General features: G+C 35.2%; 1 protein-coding gene across 4 annotated transcripts in view; it reads right to left on the reverse strand.

Annotated features, from left to right (window-relative positions):
* IPO8 (importin 8) overlaps window positions 1-16,347 on the reverse strand; it is an 85,123-nt gene that overhangs the window by 56,913 nt on the left and 11,863 nt on the right. For 2 of the 4 annotated variants that reach the window (XM_003988535.6, XM_023256893.2), the window contains exons 3-9: window positions 14,743-14,899; window positions 11,529-11,687; window positions 10,374-10,530; window positions 6,801-6,890; window positions 5,138-5,232; window positions 4,197-4,281; window positions 1,768-1,902 (exon numbers count right to left, since the gene is read on the reverse strand). In XM_003988535.6, coding sequence (XP_003988584.1) covers window positions 1,768-1,902; window positions 4,197-4,281; window positions 5,138-5,232; window positions 6,801-6,890; window positions 10,374-10,530; window positions 11,529-11,687; window positions 14,743-14,899 — 878 coding nt within the window. The remainder of the gene's footprint in view (window positions 1-1,767; window positions 1,903-4,196; window positions 4,282-5,137; window positions 5,233-6,800; window positions 6,891-10,373; window positions 10,531-11,528; window positions 11,688-14,742; window positions 14,900-16,347) is intronic. The other 2 variants (XM_019834767.3, XM_019834768.3) reach the window with 2 other exon arrangements.

Genomic DNA, 16,347 nt, shown 5'->3' on the forward strand with positions numbered 1-16,347 from the left:
TTTGGGGAATATTAATAATGTATTTACTGATAGCCTTTCTGATGTTCGTTTTCCAAACTGTTAATCTTTGTGTTCAGCCTGTGTTGGCTGAGGGGAAAGCAGGAAAGCAAAAGCCTGGGGGTGTGGGGCAGACAGAATTAAACTTAAGATTGTTTTTAAACAACTGATTAAAATATAAAGAGATGAATGGAAATGCTATTCTTGGAAGCAAAAGCAGGGATAATAAAGTTTTACTAACAGATCAATATTAAACACACCTTAATTCTTTAAGGAAGAGAGATAATTATCAAGCCAAGATTATATTTATTATTGTATTTCTTATTGTGAACATTCTTACATTTCCATTTTGGTCCTAAATGTCAACGTGCCAGCAATATTAAAATTTCTTTTCCTCTTCCACTTTCAAAAACCTAATTTCCTACTCTAGAAATGCAGGTTTCAGTCAGAAAAAAAATCATATCTGCTGCTAATGCTCTACTAAGCCCATTTAACAATTATATATGTAGAAATAGGATCATCTCTTCTCACTTATTCCAAATTAAATTCTGGGAGAAAAAAATTCAACCAAGAGACTGGACTTTTCTTATTCCTATACAATGGCTATGTAAAAATAAGGCCAAAGGCATCAAGAAAAAAAATCCACTCTTACTTTATAAGAACATAGTATATAAAATGAAATCAGTACCATTATTAACTGCAAAGAAATTTGATCAACAGGATTAGACAAATATTATTAAGAGGTCTACAGAAAACAAAAGATATTATATTTATAAAACCAGTAATAAGGTAATACTAAGCAAATTCCATCCTGGACACCAAAGGCAAAGTAAAGAAATGTGTTTTCCTTTTTAGGAACTATCACAGAGATTACAGAATTTAAGAATTCACAATTTGAGAGAAAAAAAAAAATTCAGTTCCTAACATCCCTGAATTACCTAAAATTATCTACATACATATAAGAATTTATTCATTAATGGCTCATAATTTTTGATTCTCATTTGTTCTTTAAATAATGAGGCTGAATTCTATCTTTAAGTAAACAATTGATATAAAAACAGAAAACTATAACTTCTGCTACAGAACTTAAGCCAAAAAGAAAAATAAAAACCTCATTAGCTTCTATCTACAAAAGAAAATGATCATGCTTCAGGCTTCATCTACTGCAAAATAATACTACCTTAGTACAGCCCTGGTGACTCTTTTCAAAATGCTATTGCATACAATACCACATCTGATCCTAGTGACCTTTAGATGAGAGGGATAGAGGGGCGCCTGGGTGGCTCAGTCAGTTGAGTGTCTGACTTTGGCTCAGGTCATGATCTCATGGTTCGTGAGGTCGAGCCCCGCGTTGGGCTCTGTGCTGACAGCTCAGAGCCTGGAGCCTGCTTCAGATTCTATGTCTCCTTCTCTCTCTCTCTGCTCCTCCTCCACTCATGCTGTCTCTCTTTCAAAAATAAATAAAAACATTAAAAAAAAAAGAAGATAAGAAGGATAGAAAAACACTAGCCAACTGAACAGAGGAGAAACTGAGGCCACATGAGACTCCAAGAAAGACCAAATGAATCCAGGTCTTACAACTCTATTAAACTTGAAAGCTTCACTCTTCTCAAATACTTAAATTTCCAAGCCCTTCCTATCAAATATAAGACTGCACACATTTAAAATTAATAGAAATAAAAATATATTAAATATGACATACAGGATTAGTGTCTAGAAAACCTAACTTAACCAGAGAATAATTTTGGAGAGCTATTCCCTGACACTGACCTGTATGTGTGGCTTCATCTGCTTCCAGGTGACAGAATGAACAATCCCTTGATTGAGATAGTTGAATGCTTGCTGAAGAACACGGGGGGCTACATACTCTTTCTGTCTATATTGGTCTAAAATTTTTAGTAGTACCTACAGGTAAATGGGAAAGAAAGTATAGGAGAACATAAATAATTTTAAGGTTAAAGGGAGGGGCATTTTAGGCATGACATAAAACCCAGAATCCACAAAAATAAAAATAAACTGATTTTTAGAGAAACTAATATTTTGTGAGAAAACTTGTGGGCAGTTTTAATTAGATGGATACAAGTTAAACTGAACTAAAGGACGTCTCACTGGGATTTCCAGCCTTTTGTCCTACTTCTAACCTGTGGAACAACGCAGAACAAGTCACAAGTCTATGCTCTATTCCATGTAACTAAGCTCTTCAAATAAGTTAAGACTCCGGTTAAGAGAAATAACAACAGACTTCACAAAATGAACACTGAAAACATCTATACAGCAAGAGATACCATTAACAGATTTTAATTATTTGATAAAGCTGCATTTCAAATTGGAAGAGAAAACAATAAGTTATCCAGAAAACAGTATCAGGACAACTGATTAGCCCGACGAAAAAAAAATAAATTGGCTACCTAACTAAACCCCATCCCAAAATTAATTCCAGATGGGGAACTATTTCAACAACAAAAACGAAAGCATAGAATGCCTAGAAGAAAATACCGAAGAATTTTATTTTATAATCCCACACCACAGAAAGTCTTTGTAAATATAACACAAAACTGAAAAGTTTTTGGGTTTTTTTTTAAATTGTTTCTAAGGAAGGAACCATGCCCAAAGTGGCTTATGACTATCCCAAGGACCTGCTCATCAGAGGTAGCACTACGACAAAATCCAAATCTTCCAATTCCTGATCCCAGAGCACTTCAGGATAGCAAGCTTAAACCTAAACTGCTAAATAAATAAAGAGAGTTCTTTCAAAACATGTACAGAATTGATGAACTCAGAACATAAATTCAGCTCAAGTTATGTAAAATTAGGTTTATAAGCATTGTAAGAAGTCCCACCATCGCCTAGATGCCCTTTCTGCAATGCAGGCCAAAAGGGGATGCTATGGAACACGGGTCTTCCTAGACAGTTTGGCTCACCCAAAGAAACAACAGCAAAGGAGACAACAGTTTTTAATAAGAAAATAATTTTTAAATACTAGGAATATATATCTTAAATAACCAACGTACAAATAGTTTATGACATGGATGCAATGCCATCAAATCTGAATGTGTATGTACATACAAAACATACACACGTTTACATGACACTGGAAAAACTCAGCCAAACACACTTCAAGAAGGCATCAACTTCAAGATGGTTAATGAGTTTAACTGCAGTGGAAATAATAGAAGACAGAACTGCCTGGCTTCCTGATTATCCTAGTTTCCATACTGAACGGCTGAACAGATAATTTTATTCATTATTCACTAATATTCCCTACAGACTGTCTTGTGGGCCAACAAAATAATTTGTGAGAAAATTACAGCCATAGCTTTCCTGAATTGTTGCAAGGTACTTTTTAGAAATGATAATCTATAAAATGATAGTAGACAAAACGATCATCTATAAAAGGAAGTACTCCATCTATGATGACAGGTTTGAGGCAGTTAGCTTGATATCACTGACAATAAAGAAGACTAATATGCATAGATTTATAAAAATCTAGAAACACCCTCTATATCATTAAAGCCTTTTACTATGTCTGATTAATCTTTGCTTCCTCACTGTAGTCCTGAAACAGCCAGTGCTTGAATAGTTATTAAATTTTATTTGTTGAAATATAAACAAAAATGTGATTCAAATGGCAATACAGATCAACCAATCTTCATGCCCAAATGTCCTGTGTACGTTTTAAATATTAATATCAACTTGGGTTATTTCTCAAGAACTCCTAATTTGCACTGTAGAGAATGGTGCCTCAACTTCCACAAAAATGTGTAAGTTCTCAACCAAAGATCTTAATTTCTGAGCTCAAGCTCTCTTGAAATGAATCAATTCATTACATAAATCTTCTGATATAAAAGTTTAGAACAAAGAGGGGAGATCAAACAAACAGAGAATAAGAAACCCATAAGAGGTCCAAGAGTTAACAGAAGAACCCAATCTAAGCACTGGTCACAGTGACATCAGTATCAATAAACTTAAAAGCTTTGAATCTAGCATCTAGGAGTTTGGAAGGACACTTCTTATGGAAGCTGCCCTAGGACGTTTGGTTCTAAAACTGATTGCACTATATTAGATTCCCAGATCTGCCATTTTATCCCCTATAAATATATAATGTATTAATATGTTCATAATCTACTTTTAAATGAACAGAAATGACAACTACTTTCAGGAGTAACTGTCCTTCTATTTAAAAAGCATATGTTTATTACCTGCTGAATTCCCACTGCATAGGTTTTCAAAAAGAATTCAGAAAATTCAAAGTATTCTTTTGTGACATTTCCTGGGCTTCCATATCTTAAAACACAAAGAGAAAATGTTTAAATGCTGTAAATTTTTAAAACAAGAGCATGCTCACTGGTTTAAATACCATCCCTTGTTGAAAGATCTATGCTATGTGGGCAGAAAACTAACACTTGCCCCTTTTCCACAAGCCCCAAGATGAAATCATAATAAGCTTGTACTTAGATTCTGGGCCATACTTAAAATTTCAGACAGAAGCTTCCACCTGCTTAACCAAGAGTTCCTAAAGGGCAAATATTACAAATAAAAATATTATATATGACTCTTTTTTCTTTTTCAAAAAATGCATCAATAATTAAATTTCACTAACTTTCTTATGGAACTAAGTAGCCATGCACCTTCTTGTACAATTCCTAGGTATTTCCAATGAACTAAAAAAATGTCATGCCCATTCTTTTTTTACAGAAGAACAGAAAGACCAGAGAAGACTGTCCACATCATTATAATCTCAAAGCCAATAGTCACAGTTAGGCCTACCTTAAAACAAACAAAGGGTGACTTCTTTTTGCCCACTGTGGCTTTAAAGACTAACAGTGAGGGGCACCTGGGTGACTCAGTTGGTTAAGCATCTGACTTTGGCTCAGGTCATGATCTCATGGTTCTTGAGTTTCAGCCCTGAGTCGGGCTCTGTGCTGACAGCTTGGAGCCTGGAGCCTGCTTCAGATTCTGTATCCTGCCCTGTCTTTGCCCCTCCCCCTACTCGCTCGCTCGCTCGCTCTCCCGCTCTCTCAAAAATAAAAAACAAGGCTAACAGTGATATACTGTGAAGCATCAAGAGACCTATCGAGCTTTATTATATTCAGTACTGAGGTATTGACCATAAGATCACAAATCTAGTAAACAGAATTACCGTTCAAAGAGACGAGCTACAATATGTAGTGCCCATTTCTTACACTTCCACCAGACTAGTTCTGGTCTATCATCTTCATCAATCTGCAGAGTCTCCTAAGGGGACAAAAACACCCAGATTAAATTCCTGCATGGTAAAGGGGTTTATGTAAATAACAAAAGCAAAATAAATCTTATTATAAATTAATATTATAGTGAGTTAAAGTTGCCATACAAATGCAAATTCTTACTTACGATTGCTAGGTAGGAATTAAATAAGCAAAGCAAATTTCAACTAACTAATGCTATTGTTCACATTTATCTCCTACCTTCAAAAGGCCCAAATAAATGTAAAACCAAATACACAACACCATGTCCCTTGAGGAAACTCTGGGATGACAGAAAGGTTTGATATCTTGATCTGGGAAATAGTGATGCAGGTAAATGTTTGTCAAAATTCACTGATCTGTTAACTAAATTTTGTATATTTTGTATATAAATTAAACCTCAATATAATCTGTCCCAAGATATGGATAAAAGAAACAATATTGCATATTTGAAGACAAGCTTACATTTAAAAATGTGTAATTTAATTTAGTTATTTTGACTAGTTATTAGGTTGACTAGTGAAATACAGCATCACTGTTATTACAGATAAAAATGATACACTGTCAATGTTAAAAAAATAAAATAAAATAAAATAAAGAAAAACAAGCGGGGGGGGGGGCCTGGGTGGCTCAATTGGTTAAGCAGCTGACTTTGGCTCAGGTCATGATCTCAACAGTTCCTGGGTTCGAGCCCCACATCGGGCTCTGTGCTGACAGCTCAGAGCCTGGAGCCTGTTTCAGATTCTGTGTCTCCCTCTCTCTGACCCTCCCCCATTCATGCTCTGTCTCTCTCTGTCTCAAAAATAAATAAACGTTAAAATAAATAAATAAATAAATAAATAAATAAATAAATAAATAAATAAATAAATAAATGTTTAAAAAAAAAAATTAAAAAAAAAGAGACACCGTCTTTCATCTACCAAACTGGCAACCTTAGAATTTAACATGACATTCTCAGTCCCTACTTAATAAAGTATAATCCAGGACAATGTTTCTAGAGAGCATTTTGTAAGATCTGTCAAAGTCTTAAACACTTCTAGGAGTTTATCCAAAGAAAATAATAGTGTATGTACATAAAAATTTAACTACATACATCCTTATAGTTAAAACACCAACACCCTAAAGCCACCTAAATGTCCAGCAAATGAAGCATTCAACAAAAATGACAATATAAAAACATTCATAATAAAAAATATTTACAAGAGATTTTAAATGAAAAATGAATTTCAAAACAGTACCTACCTATGCCATTTTTATAAATAAAATGTGGCCATATATAGATCCAGAGGGAAAAAAAGGCCAGAAAAATAAATACCAAGTTTTAAAAATGGTTTCTCTCCTTCAAAATAAACTTAATTTTAAAAATTAAAAAAAAAAATGGTTCTTATCGTCTTTAGTAGGATTAAATATATTTTATTAATTTTGCTTATCTGAACTTTATAAAAATAAGTATTACTATTTTTATGAGAATAGTAATTGATTTTACAAATAGCAGGCTAAGATAATCAATTGGCCCACCACAAATATCCCAAACCCAAGTTTTCCCAATTTTTCTGAAGAACAGAAACCCTTCCTTACAGGAGGAACTGTCCTGTCAATAATAGTTCGAAAGATCTCCATCCACGCTGTCATGGTCTGGTTAGTCACCAGTTGAAGAGGCAATGCATACTGAAAGCAAAAGAACGATGTCATCAAACAATAATTCTTCCCCTCCGAAAAAAGCCACAATTTCACCTATATTGGAAGGCTGAAATACATCCAATGGTTAACATTTGACCATGAAAATGGTAATTTCATATGGTTCAACGTAAATTTAACTTAGATATAAGCATATATACATAAACTAAAATTTTGAAAATCTAGAAGTATACATGCCATGAATTGTTTCTCTGCAACCTTTTTAAATGAAAAAAAAAAAACTTTATTACAGTAAGGTCTCATTTATTCAGCATGAGATTCTAGATAAGTGATTTTTACCATTTGCCCCTTTGTGTATCAAGCTTTTCCTTTTAACCACTTTTTTCCCCAGCTTTATTGAGATATAATTGACATATACCATTGTGTAAGCTTAAGATACACAATGTGATTATCTGATGCACATATATATATTTTTTTAATTGATTACCAAAATAAGGTTAACACCTCCATCACCTCACACAATTACCTTTTTTGTGGTAAGAACTCATTTTAACCACTTAAATGAAAATCTTTACCTCATGACACACTTTGTTCAATTACTTTCCTCTACGCTGCAGCATAACACCATAGCTACTCTATAACCACACTGTGAGTTACAGGAGGCAAGGCACAGTGCCTCTGCATCCATGCATTTTCGAAACCTCTACACGTTAAGAACACAGTGACAGGTAAGAGGCAGTCTCTGTCCTCACAATGCTTACACTCTAGTTAGGGAAAACACACATATAAACAAGGAATTACAATATGGTATGATATATAATCCAGATATAAAACAGTACAACATTGTTAAAGGCACACATGGAAGGATCGCCTCATCCAGGCTGGTGGGATCAGGGACATCTTTCTAGAAGTGATACACAAGCTGAGACCTGGAAAAAGAGCACAAACTGCCCAGGGCATAAAGGACAAGCGTGTTCCTGTATTTTTGTACAGCATTTCAGAGGCTGAAGGCATGACGTTTCATGAAGCTGAAAGAATTTCGGTATGGCTAGAGTGTAAAGTACAAAGGTAAGAATGGTAAAAGATAAGGTGGAGCCAGAAGGGTTTTATAAGCCATGTTAGGAAGTTCCCAGCTTAAGTGCAACGGGGAATGGTCTGGGCCTGAGATAGGGAGCAGAGGTGGAGCAGATTCAGCATTAGTGGGAGAGTGACGAGGAGTTCACTTCTGGACAAACCGAATTCTGAAGTATGTATGGAATATCCACATGCCCTGTACACAACGTTTAATAAACGCTACTTAGACAAAGTCAACTTAATTGTATCATACTCCTTAAAATAAATTTTTCTGCCTCTTCCCAAATTATCAGACATTAACTTTCTCCATACATTATCCTTGTATAGTACCTCTTAAAGCTGCCTGAATTTTTGCTTCCAGGATTCCCAGAGGGAGCATATTACTGTAGTAGCATAAAATAGATTACCAAAGTGATTAAAAATGTTGAGGGTTTGCATTGGTTTTTTTAGGTTTGTAGCAGCAAGTGTTGAGAGAAAACATTCTAGACTTTGCCCTCTTAGCAAATCAAACAGAGGTGGAGGCTTTAGGAAAATCATTTCATCAGCCTCTTACTTCCTGATTCCTACTATGCTTCTCTAGATGGGAAAGGGAAGCCCAGCCTCTGTATAAATGGGATGTTCCTCTATCTAACAGCAGAACATCTCACGGAATAAAAAATATTTCCCTCAGAGTAGAGTGCTTCTCCCAAGGAAAATTTCTGAACAGTGTTTTAATAAATAGCCAAAGGTACCATATATCTTCCTTCTCTATTAGTTTTAAAAAAGGGCAGGGGTGGGGGGGCAGAATATAGTTTCCAAGTATCCTAGTTTCTTCTCTCTTTTCAGATACACTTACTCCTCCCTTCCATCTCCCCACAAAAGGCTAAGCTGGAAAAAAAAAAAAAAAAAAAAAAAAACCCTACATCAGATCATTCTCTATTAAAAGTTTAAGAGATGCTGGAGTGCCTGAGTGGCTCAGTCAGTTAAGCGACTCAGGTCATGATCTCACAGCTTGTGAGTTCAAGCCCCATGTTGGGCTCTGTGCTGACAGTTCAGAGCCTGGAGCTTGCTTCAGATTCTGTGTCTCCCTCTCTCTCTCTCTGCCCCTCCCTCACTCACTCTGTCTCTCTCTCAAAAATAAAAACATTTAAAAAAATTTTTTAAGTTTAAAAGATTCATCTAAAAATATAAATTGTTATTAAAGTGAAATATTCTGAAATACTACAAAAGTACTTAATTAAGTGGCATATGGAGCCAAGAACAAAACCAACTATCTTGGCTCTCTAGCTCAACAACACTACCCTCTTGCCATGACTAACTAAAAAGTCATGTTAGAGGAGTCTAGGTGGCTCAGTTGGTCAAGCATATGATTCTTGATTTTGGCTCAGGTCATGATCTCAGTCATGAGATCAAGCCCTGTGTCGGGCTCCACGCTGAGTGTGGAGCCTGCTTAGGATTCTCTCTCTCTCTCTCTCTCTCTCTCTCTCTCTTTCTCTCTCTCTCTCTCTCTCTCTCTGCCCCTTTTCCACCCCACGCTCACTCTCTCAAAATAAATAAACTTAAAAAAAAAAAAAAAGGCATGTTAACAGAGATATGACTCATTCATCCTCACACACTTTAGAGCCTGACAATTATTCTTCCTCCACCCAGATCTAAATAATTTATCTAAATCTTTCAAGGATTAAATTTAAAATATTTTTATATTTAAAACATTCCATCTCTGTCCCCTTCTAATTATGTTTTAGACTCTCATATTAATATTCTTTATAGCTTTCAGATAAGAAAAAGGAAGTAGTTTAAGTGAAGAAAAATGAGGTACTAAATCTTTTTTGTTAGCTTTAAATTGGGTCAAATTGCAAAGAAACTATCACCAGTATGATTTCCCAGTAAAAGAGGGACCCTCTTCTTTTCCCTCCTCTTCTCCCATGATCCTAATTTATCAGTAGGCAGAATGCTGACAGATTAAGCAAGTAATTTAGGGGCAGTTAATTACCCTGGTTCTTCCTTACCCAGCACTTCAGACACTGGAGTGAAAGGTATAGTCCGTGACTCTGAGCTCTGACACTAAGATAACCTTGGATGACTAAGTTAATTTCTGTGAGCCTATTCTCTCATGAGGTTGTTTTTGTTGTTTTTTTTTTTTAAGAAATACATGTGAGGGGCACCAGGGTGACTCAGTCAGTTAAGGGTCCAACCCTTGATTTCGGATCAGGTCATGATCCCAGTTTTGTGAGATCAAGCCCTGAGTCAGGCTCCATGCTGACAGTGCAGAGCTTGCTTGGGATTCTCTCTCTCCTCTCTCTGTTCCCCTCATCCCAACCTCAATAAATAAAACATTTTTAAAAAATAAATAAATACATGTGAGAATATATATAATAATTTTTAATAACTGACACTTAAGCACTTTCCATATGTCATATTTACAAGACCCTATATTTTTCTTCTGCAGTAGAAACTTACCTGAACAAGTGCATAAAAGATTTTCAGAATCTGTTTCTGTAGTAAAACAGAATAATGTGAGGAATCAGGAAGGAGCTGCATGATTTGTTGCTGAATACGAGGCAGAAATATTTGCATTGCTGCTATAAGAGGCTCTCTTTCCTCTGCTTTCTTATATCTACATGAGCAAAGACAAAAAGACAAAAAAAATCATTTTCCCCCCTACAAAAGAGCTATAAATAATGAATAAAAAATATTTTTTTAACTAGATAAAGCTAACAAAACATTGCAAACACTGGCTAACATTTTGTTTGGACTGTTAGAATAAACTTGGAAGAAACTTTGAAAGAGCACATCCCTGTTTTAGGCAGCGAAACTAAAATCTTTCTAGAAAGATTTAAATTGATTTAAAAGCATTCTAGACTATTTAGCAAATTTCCTAAATGAATTTTTCTACTAAATTTTCATCATACCACAACTCTTCCTATAAAATACAAGTTGATATGCCTTTTTAAATGGACAATCCTATTATAATGTGGGGAAAAAACATTTCTTCTTATAATACGTTAAATTGAGAAGCTAAAATAGCTTGCAAACTTAGGTGTTCTTACATCATTTCAATTGCTCCCAATTTAAAATATCTTCTAAAGACTCTACAGAGTCTGAACTAACTAGTTTTTAACTATAGGACTCTGCATACCTAAGAAGGAAGCAATCCTCTTAGAAACCAGAAAGCAATGCTATTAAATGTGACACTAGTCTCCTATCTCCCAAGCAACTTTTATCGAAAAGAAGGTTACTAGCAAAGAAACTTCAACATCTTGCATCCAAAAAGTTAAATGTTTGGTTTACTTAACAATGCACTCACCTGAACACAAATGTTAAAGTACCTCTATATGAGAGTTTCCAAGGAAAGCTGTTAATAAATGGGCCTCTGAAACTGACAAATCCAAGAAACACTGCATATCTTATCACTGCCTTAGAGATTAGCAATATACAATAGCAGATTAAAGGTTCTTTGAATAACTGTAGTAAATAAACATGTTTGTGCTTAACCTAACATTTCCCAAACTAACCTGATTCTGCAGAACACCCATAGAGCAGATCTCTCTATGCAATTTAATCCTTTCTAAGTAACACAAGACTGGTATCTTCAGCCAACAGAAATCAACTTACTCATATGTCTTCACCAGTTGATACAGACATAATAAACTGCCAAGCCAGCTTCCACTGCTCTGTGATTGCAAGTAATAGTCTATCTTGTCGACTACCGCTGGCCAGTGACCAGGGAAATCATATTTAATGATGGCACGGAGACACATTGTTAACTGGACTCTATAAGGTGAGGGAAAAAAGTCCAAAATCTAAGTAGTTATAAATATCAGGTTTCAAACACCTCTAATAATTTTCATAACAACACTCTAACTCCTATGTACCTATATTATATAGTTACATATCTGGGGTAGGGGGAAAAAAACAACAGTCCTATAAAGGAAAACCTCCTCAGTATCTTTACTTACGAAAACAAACAAAATAGGTAATTTCCTAAAATGAATGAAAACTTTCAAACAGGATTATCCTAAATACAGCTTTGGGGAAAAACAAGAAATTAAAAATAAAAATTCACTTAAATTTTTGCCAAAAAAAAAAAAAAAAAAACAGACAACAAATCCACCTCAGCTCTGCAAAATTTTCCAGCTTTTGGTTATTATATCCTAAGGGGAAAAAAAAACCAAAACAAATAAAGTATTGTATAATTTCAACTGGAAAAAGTCTAAACATAGTCAAAGTAGGTAAAACAGAGGCCGTCATAACCGTGGGAAGCATCTCTGTGAGCCAAAACCTTGAAGCATCCATTATCAGTTAATAGCCAACACAGTATGCTGCTCCTATCAAAGCTTCCTGAGATAATAATTTCTTTACTTTAAGAATAAGAAACTATTAGCAGGCAATTCTTGAAGATGAAAGCTAAGAGTTATTTGCAAAGAAATGAAGAAAAAGGCAGTAAGAAAGTCATGAAACAGAATTCTCTTTAATTTTTTTTTAATGTTGTATTTATTTTTAAGAGAGAGAGACACAGAGTGTGAGTGAAGGAGAGGCAGAGAGAGGGAGACACAGAATCTGAAGCAATATCCAGGCTCTGAGCTGTCAACACAGAGCTTGATGCAGGGTTTGAACCCACGAACCATGAGATCATGACCTGAGCCGAAGGTGGACGCTCAACCCACTGAGCCACCCACGTGCCCGAGATAATTCTCTTTAATAACACCACAAAGTTAAGTGATAAAAGATGTGACCTCATAACGTTTAAGTCGGTAATCATTTGTACAATGGGATCCCTACTGTATTGAGATTGAAAAAAAAAAATAAGGAAAACATTTTTCTTCTACAAACAATCAATATGTCCTTATGTGGTCATTTGCAAATGGTTAGGAAAAAAAAACTGTGTGTTCAGTTGAATAGCCAATAACTAGGATTCTCTGAAATGAAACCCACAAAATAATACCTTTACTTTATGTTACAAAATCCATTTGAAAAATTTCCTTTGCAATAAACTTTGAAAACAGTTCTTCAAAAGTGATTACAATTAAGCCTTAAGGACATAAAGCAACTGCCTCATAACAAAGATAAAAGTCTCCTCTTGCACCACCACCAGTTGTTCCTAAACAATAAATAGGTCATATTTGTGTGCAATAAAACTGAAACTTTTCATTTTTCTAAATTTCACCTTCAGGTGACCCTCCCCCGTCAACCCTTTCTTATTCCAACCACACCAAGAATGGCAATGAGCAGCCATCCTTTCTTCCATTACTGTGTGGAAGGGTCACACAATTCAGAGAGGAAATGTAAAGATCTGACAAGACACAAACACATGACAGTAGCACAGGGGAACCACTGCCAGACTGGCGTTTGGGCACCCCACTGAGAATAATGGTGATTGTCTTTAATCAATATGCCTACTTTCTCCTCTTAACTAACAAAATAACTACACAAAGAGGAGTTCAATGTTTATTCTCCTTCCTTTTGTTCTCCTCCCACGTTTTTCCCCTACTACTGCTTATGACATAATGTACATGAGACACTCGGGGATAAAGCTATATCTCATCTCCTAACATTAAACAGTTTCATTCCCCTACCTCAGGTTCACCTATTTCCCTCCTCCCTTTTCAACAGAAACTTAATTACAAGCTCACATTGAAAAAAAATCTATTTTTCCTTTTTTAAAATTGCAAAATTTTTATGACTCAAGAGCTCTGCTGTGCAATAGGGGAAGCCACTAGCTCTATGTTAACACTTTAACCAAAATTAGATGAAAAATTCAATTCCTCAGTTACAGTAGCCACATTTCAAGTACTCAATAGTCATGCCATGGCTATAGATTTCCATCATCACAAAAAGGTCTCTTGGACAGTGCTGCTCTATAGCATCCAATCTGAATTTTATTTTTTTTATGTTTGTTTGTTTATTTATTCTTTTGAGAGAGAGAGTGTACACACCACAGAGGGGCAGAGAGAGAGAGAGGGAGAGAGAGAATCCCAAGCAGGCTCCATGCCATCAACCTAGAGTCCAATGCAGGGCTCAATCCCACAAATTGCAAGGTCATGACCTGAACTGAGAAATCAAGAGCTGGACACTCAACCCACTAAGCTACCCAGTTGCCACTCTAACCTGAATTTTAAAAACCAGGGGCTCCTGAGTGGCTCAGTGGGTTGAGCATCTGACTCTTGATTTCAGCTCAGGTCATGATTTCATGGTTCATGAGTTTGAGCCCCACATAGGGCTCTGCACTGACAGCATGGAGCCTGCTTGGGATTCTTCCTCTCTCCCTGCCCCACCCTTATTCATGTTCTCTCTCAAATAAAATTTTTTTTTAAATGAAATAAATTTAAAAACAATAAAAAATAAAAACCAGAGCCAATCTTCTAGCTTATACCTACTCTATCCTGTCTTCTCCAAAGGAAAAGATACTTAGTTCATAAAAAATGAGTAAAAAGATAGGTAAAGTATAAAGAAAAGTGGTAGGTTAAAATTCCCAGAAGTCAATTTCCCTGTATCAGGGTGGGGGAAGTGGCAGAAACAGATAGTAAAACGTAAAGAAACCATAACTAAGAACACATATTATTTAAATAGCAAGGATTTACATAATCTTAGTTAAGTATGATTTTTGCCTTAACTCTTTGTGGCTAATTATGGCAACTAAATCTTTTCCAAAATATTCTGAGGCAAATAATTACAAATGCAAAGACAAATAAGTAAAACAATATTTTTTGAGTGCCCACCTTCATTACTTTACCTCTTTAGAAATACGAACTTGAAGCTGATGATTATATTCAACCTCTCCCATCCAAGAATTTTGTGCCTGCTACTAATCATATATAGTATAATGTACCTCACTAAATCTGGAGACCGAATTATTCCTTCCACAATGTTATCACGTATTTGCTGGCGATCATTTTCATGAATGTTGAATGGAAATACCGCTTCCCCTGGTGGAGGTTCTCGGTCAGGCCAGTACTGTGTCACCATGTTCTTCAAGTAAATGGCAGCTAAGATAGAGGAAAACAATGCTAATGTAGCAGTATTGAAAAGATGGCTTTAATTCAGCTTTACAGAGCATGCAAGGCTAAGCCCTTCACTGCTAAACATGATACTCAGCAAAAATGGAAAATCTTACAATTATAAATAGCAAACTGGGGAAGGGAAAATGTGTAAGAAATGTAAGTTTCTCTTTAACTCGTAAAGCAAATTTAAGCAGAAAACATTTCATTAAATCAAGCTTCCGAGTTTATATGACAGAAAAAATGATCGAGGAATCAAGTATGCATCCTTAGACTAAATACCAGGTAGTCTAAATGAAACTATCTTAATGTACTTTAATATCATAAAAATCATACAGTTCATAATGCCTAATGCTGAGTTTACAACAGGTGAAATTCTACTGTCCTTCAGGTAGACTGCTTCTCCTGTTTATTTTCTTTCACTGGCTACTATCCTGCACATACTACCATATTTGAAATATTGCTAATTTTTGTCTAACCCTTCTAAAATAATTACCACTTATAAATACAATAATAGGGAAAAGGACATCAGCCTTCAAATATTTTTGTAAAACCTCAGGAAATTTCCCAGCTGTTTATTTCTATCAAAATACATAATTAATCATTTTGTTCCTATTCTTTCCAGCCATCTTCAATAGTTAGCAAAACGCTTCTGAAAGAAACAAGCTGACATACTACAACAGGGTTTTGATAGGGAAAGTGAAGCTCTCTAATTACCCCAGCTGAATACTGAATGTAAATACTCACTTATAATATCATATGCTTATATATACATAATATATAATAAAGAAATGCGAACTACAAAGACGTGTAACTTTCTTCCCTTCAATTTCTCCTCTCCCTTTTTGCCCCACCATACCCTCCCTTCATCCTAGTTTTAACATAAAACTAAATTGGTTCACAGAAGCATTATAACACAAAGAATAAACCAACATGTTCTACACTGCCTGTAATACAATTGAAATTTAATAAAGCCACGAACTTGACATACTATAAGCTCTTCTTTCATTAGTTTTGATTCAACAAAGGTCTGACAAAGACAATTCCACTTAGGATTTCCATTTTTTTTTTTTTTGGATAAAAACAAAAATTATTTGAGAAAGAGAGACAGAAGGGGGGGTATGCCTTGAGTTTTTGTCTTAACTTGTTTTTAATTAGGTTACACAAGCTCTGGACTAAGCACCATCTTTTATCCCAGTCATTTATTATATTATTAGCCATAAAAATTTATAGACTGTTGAAAAACTGAATAAGTAATCTAAGAATATGGTCCAACCTGTCAGTAGTTCAGAATGATTTTATTAAACTAATCTTTGCAAAAGAAAATCAGCTATATATTTTTAAACATTTATTTATTTATTTTGAGAGAGAGAGAAAGAGAGAATGCAAGCAGGGGGAGGGGTGCAGACAGACAGAGAGAAAATCCCCAGCAGGCT

Source organism: Felis catus, chromosome B4 (genome assembly GCF_018350175.1).
Source record: "Felis catus isolate Fca126 chromosome B4, F.catus_Fca126_mat1.0, whole genome shotgun sequence".
In the NCBI taxonomy this organism is placed as follows: domain Eukaryota; kingdom Metazoa; phylum Chordata; class Mammalia; order Carnivora; family Felidae; genus Felis; species Felis catus.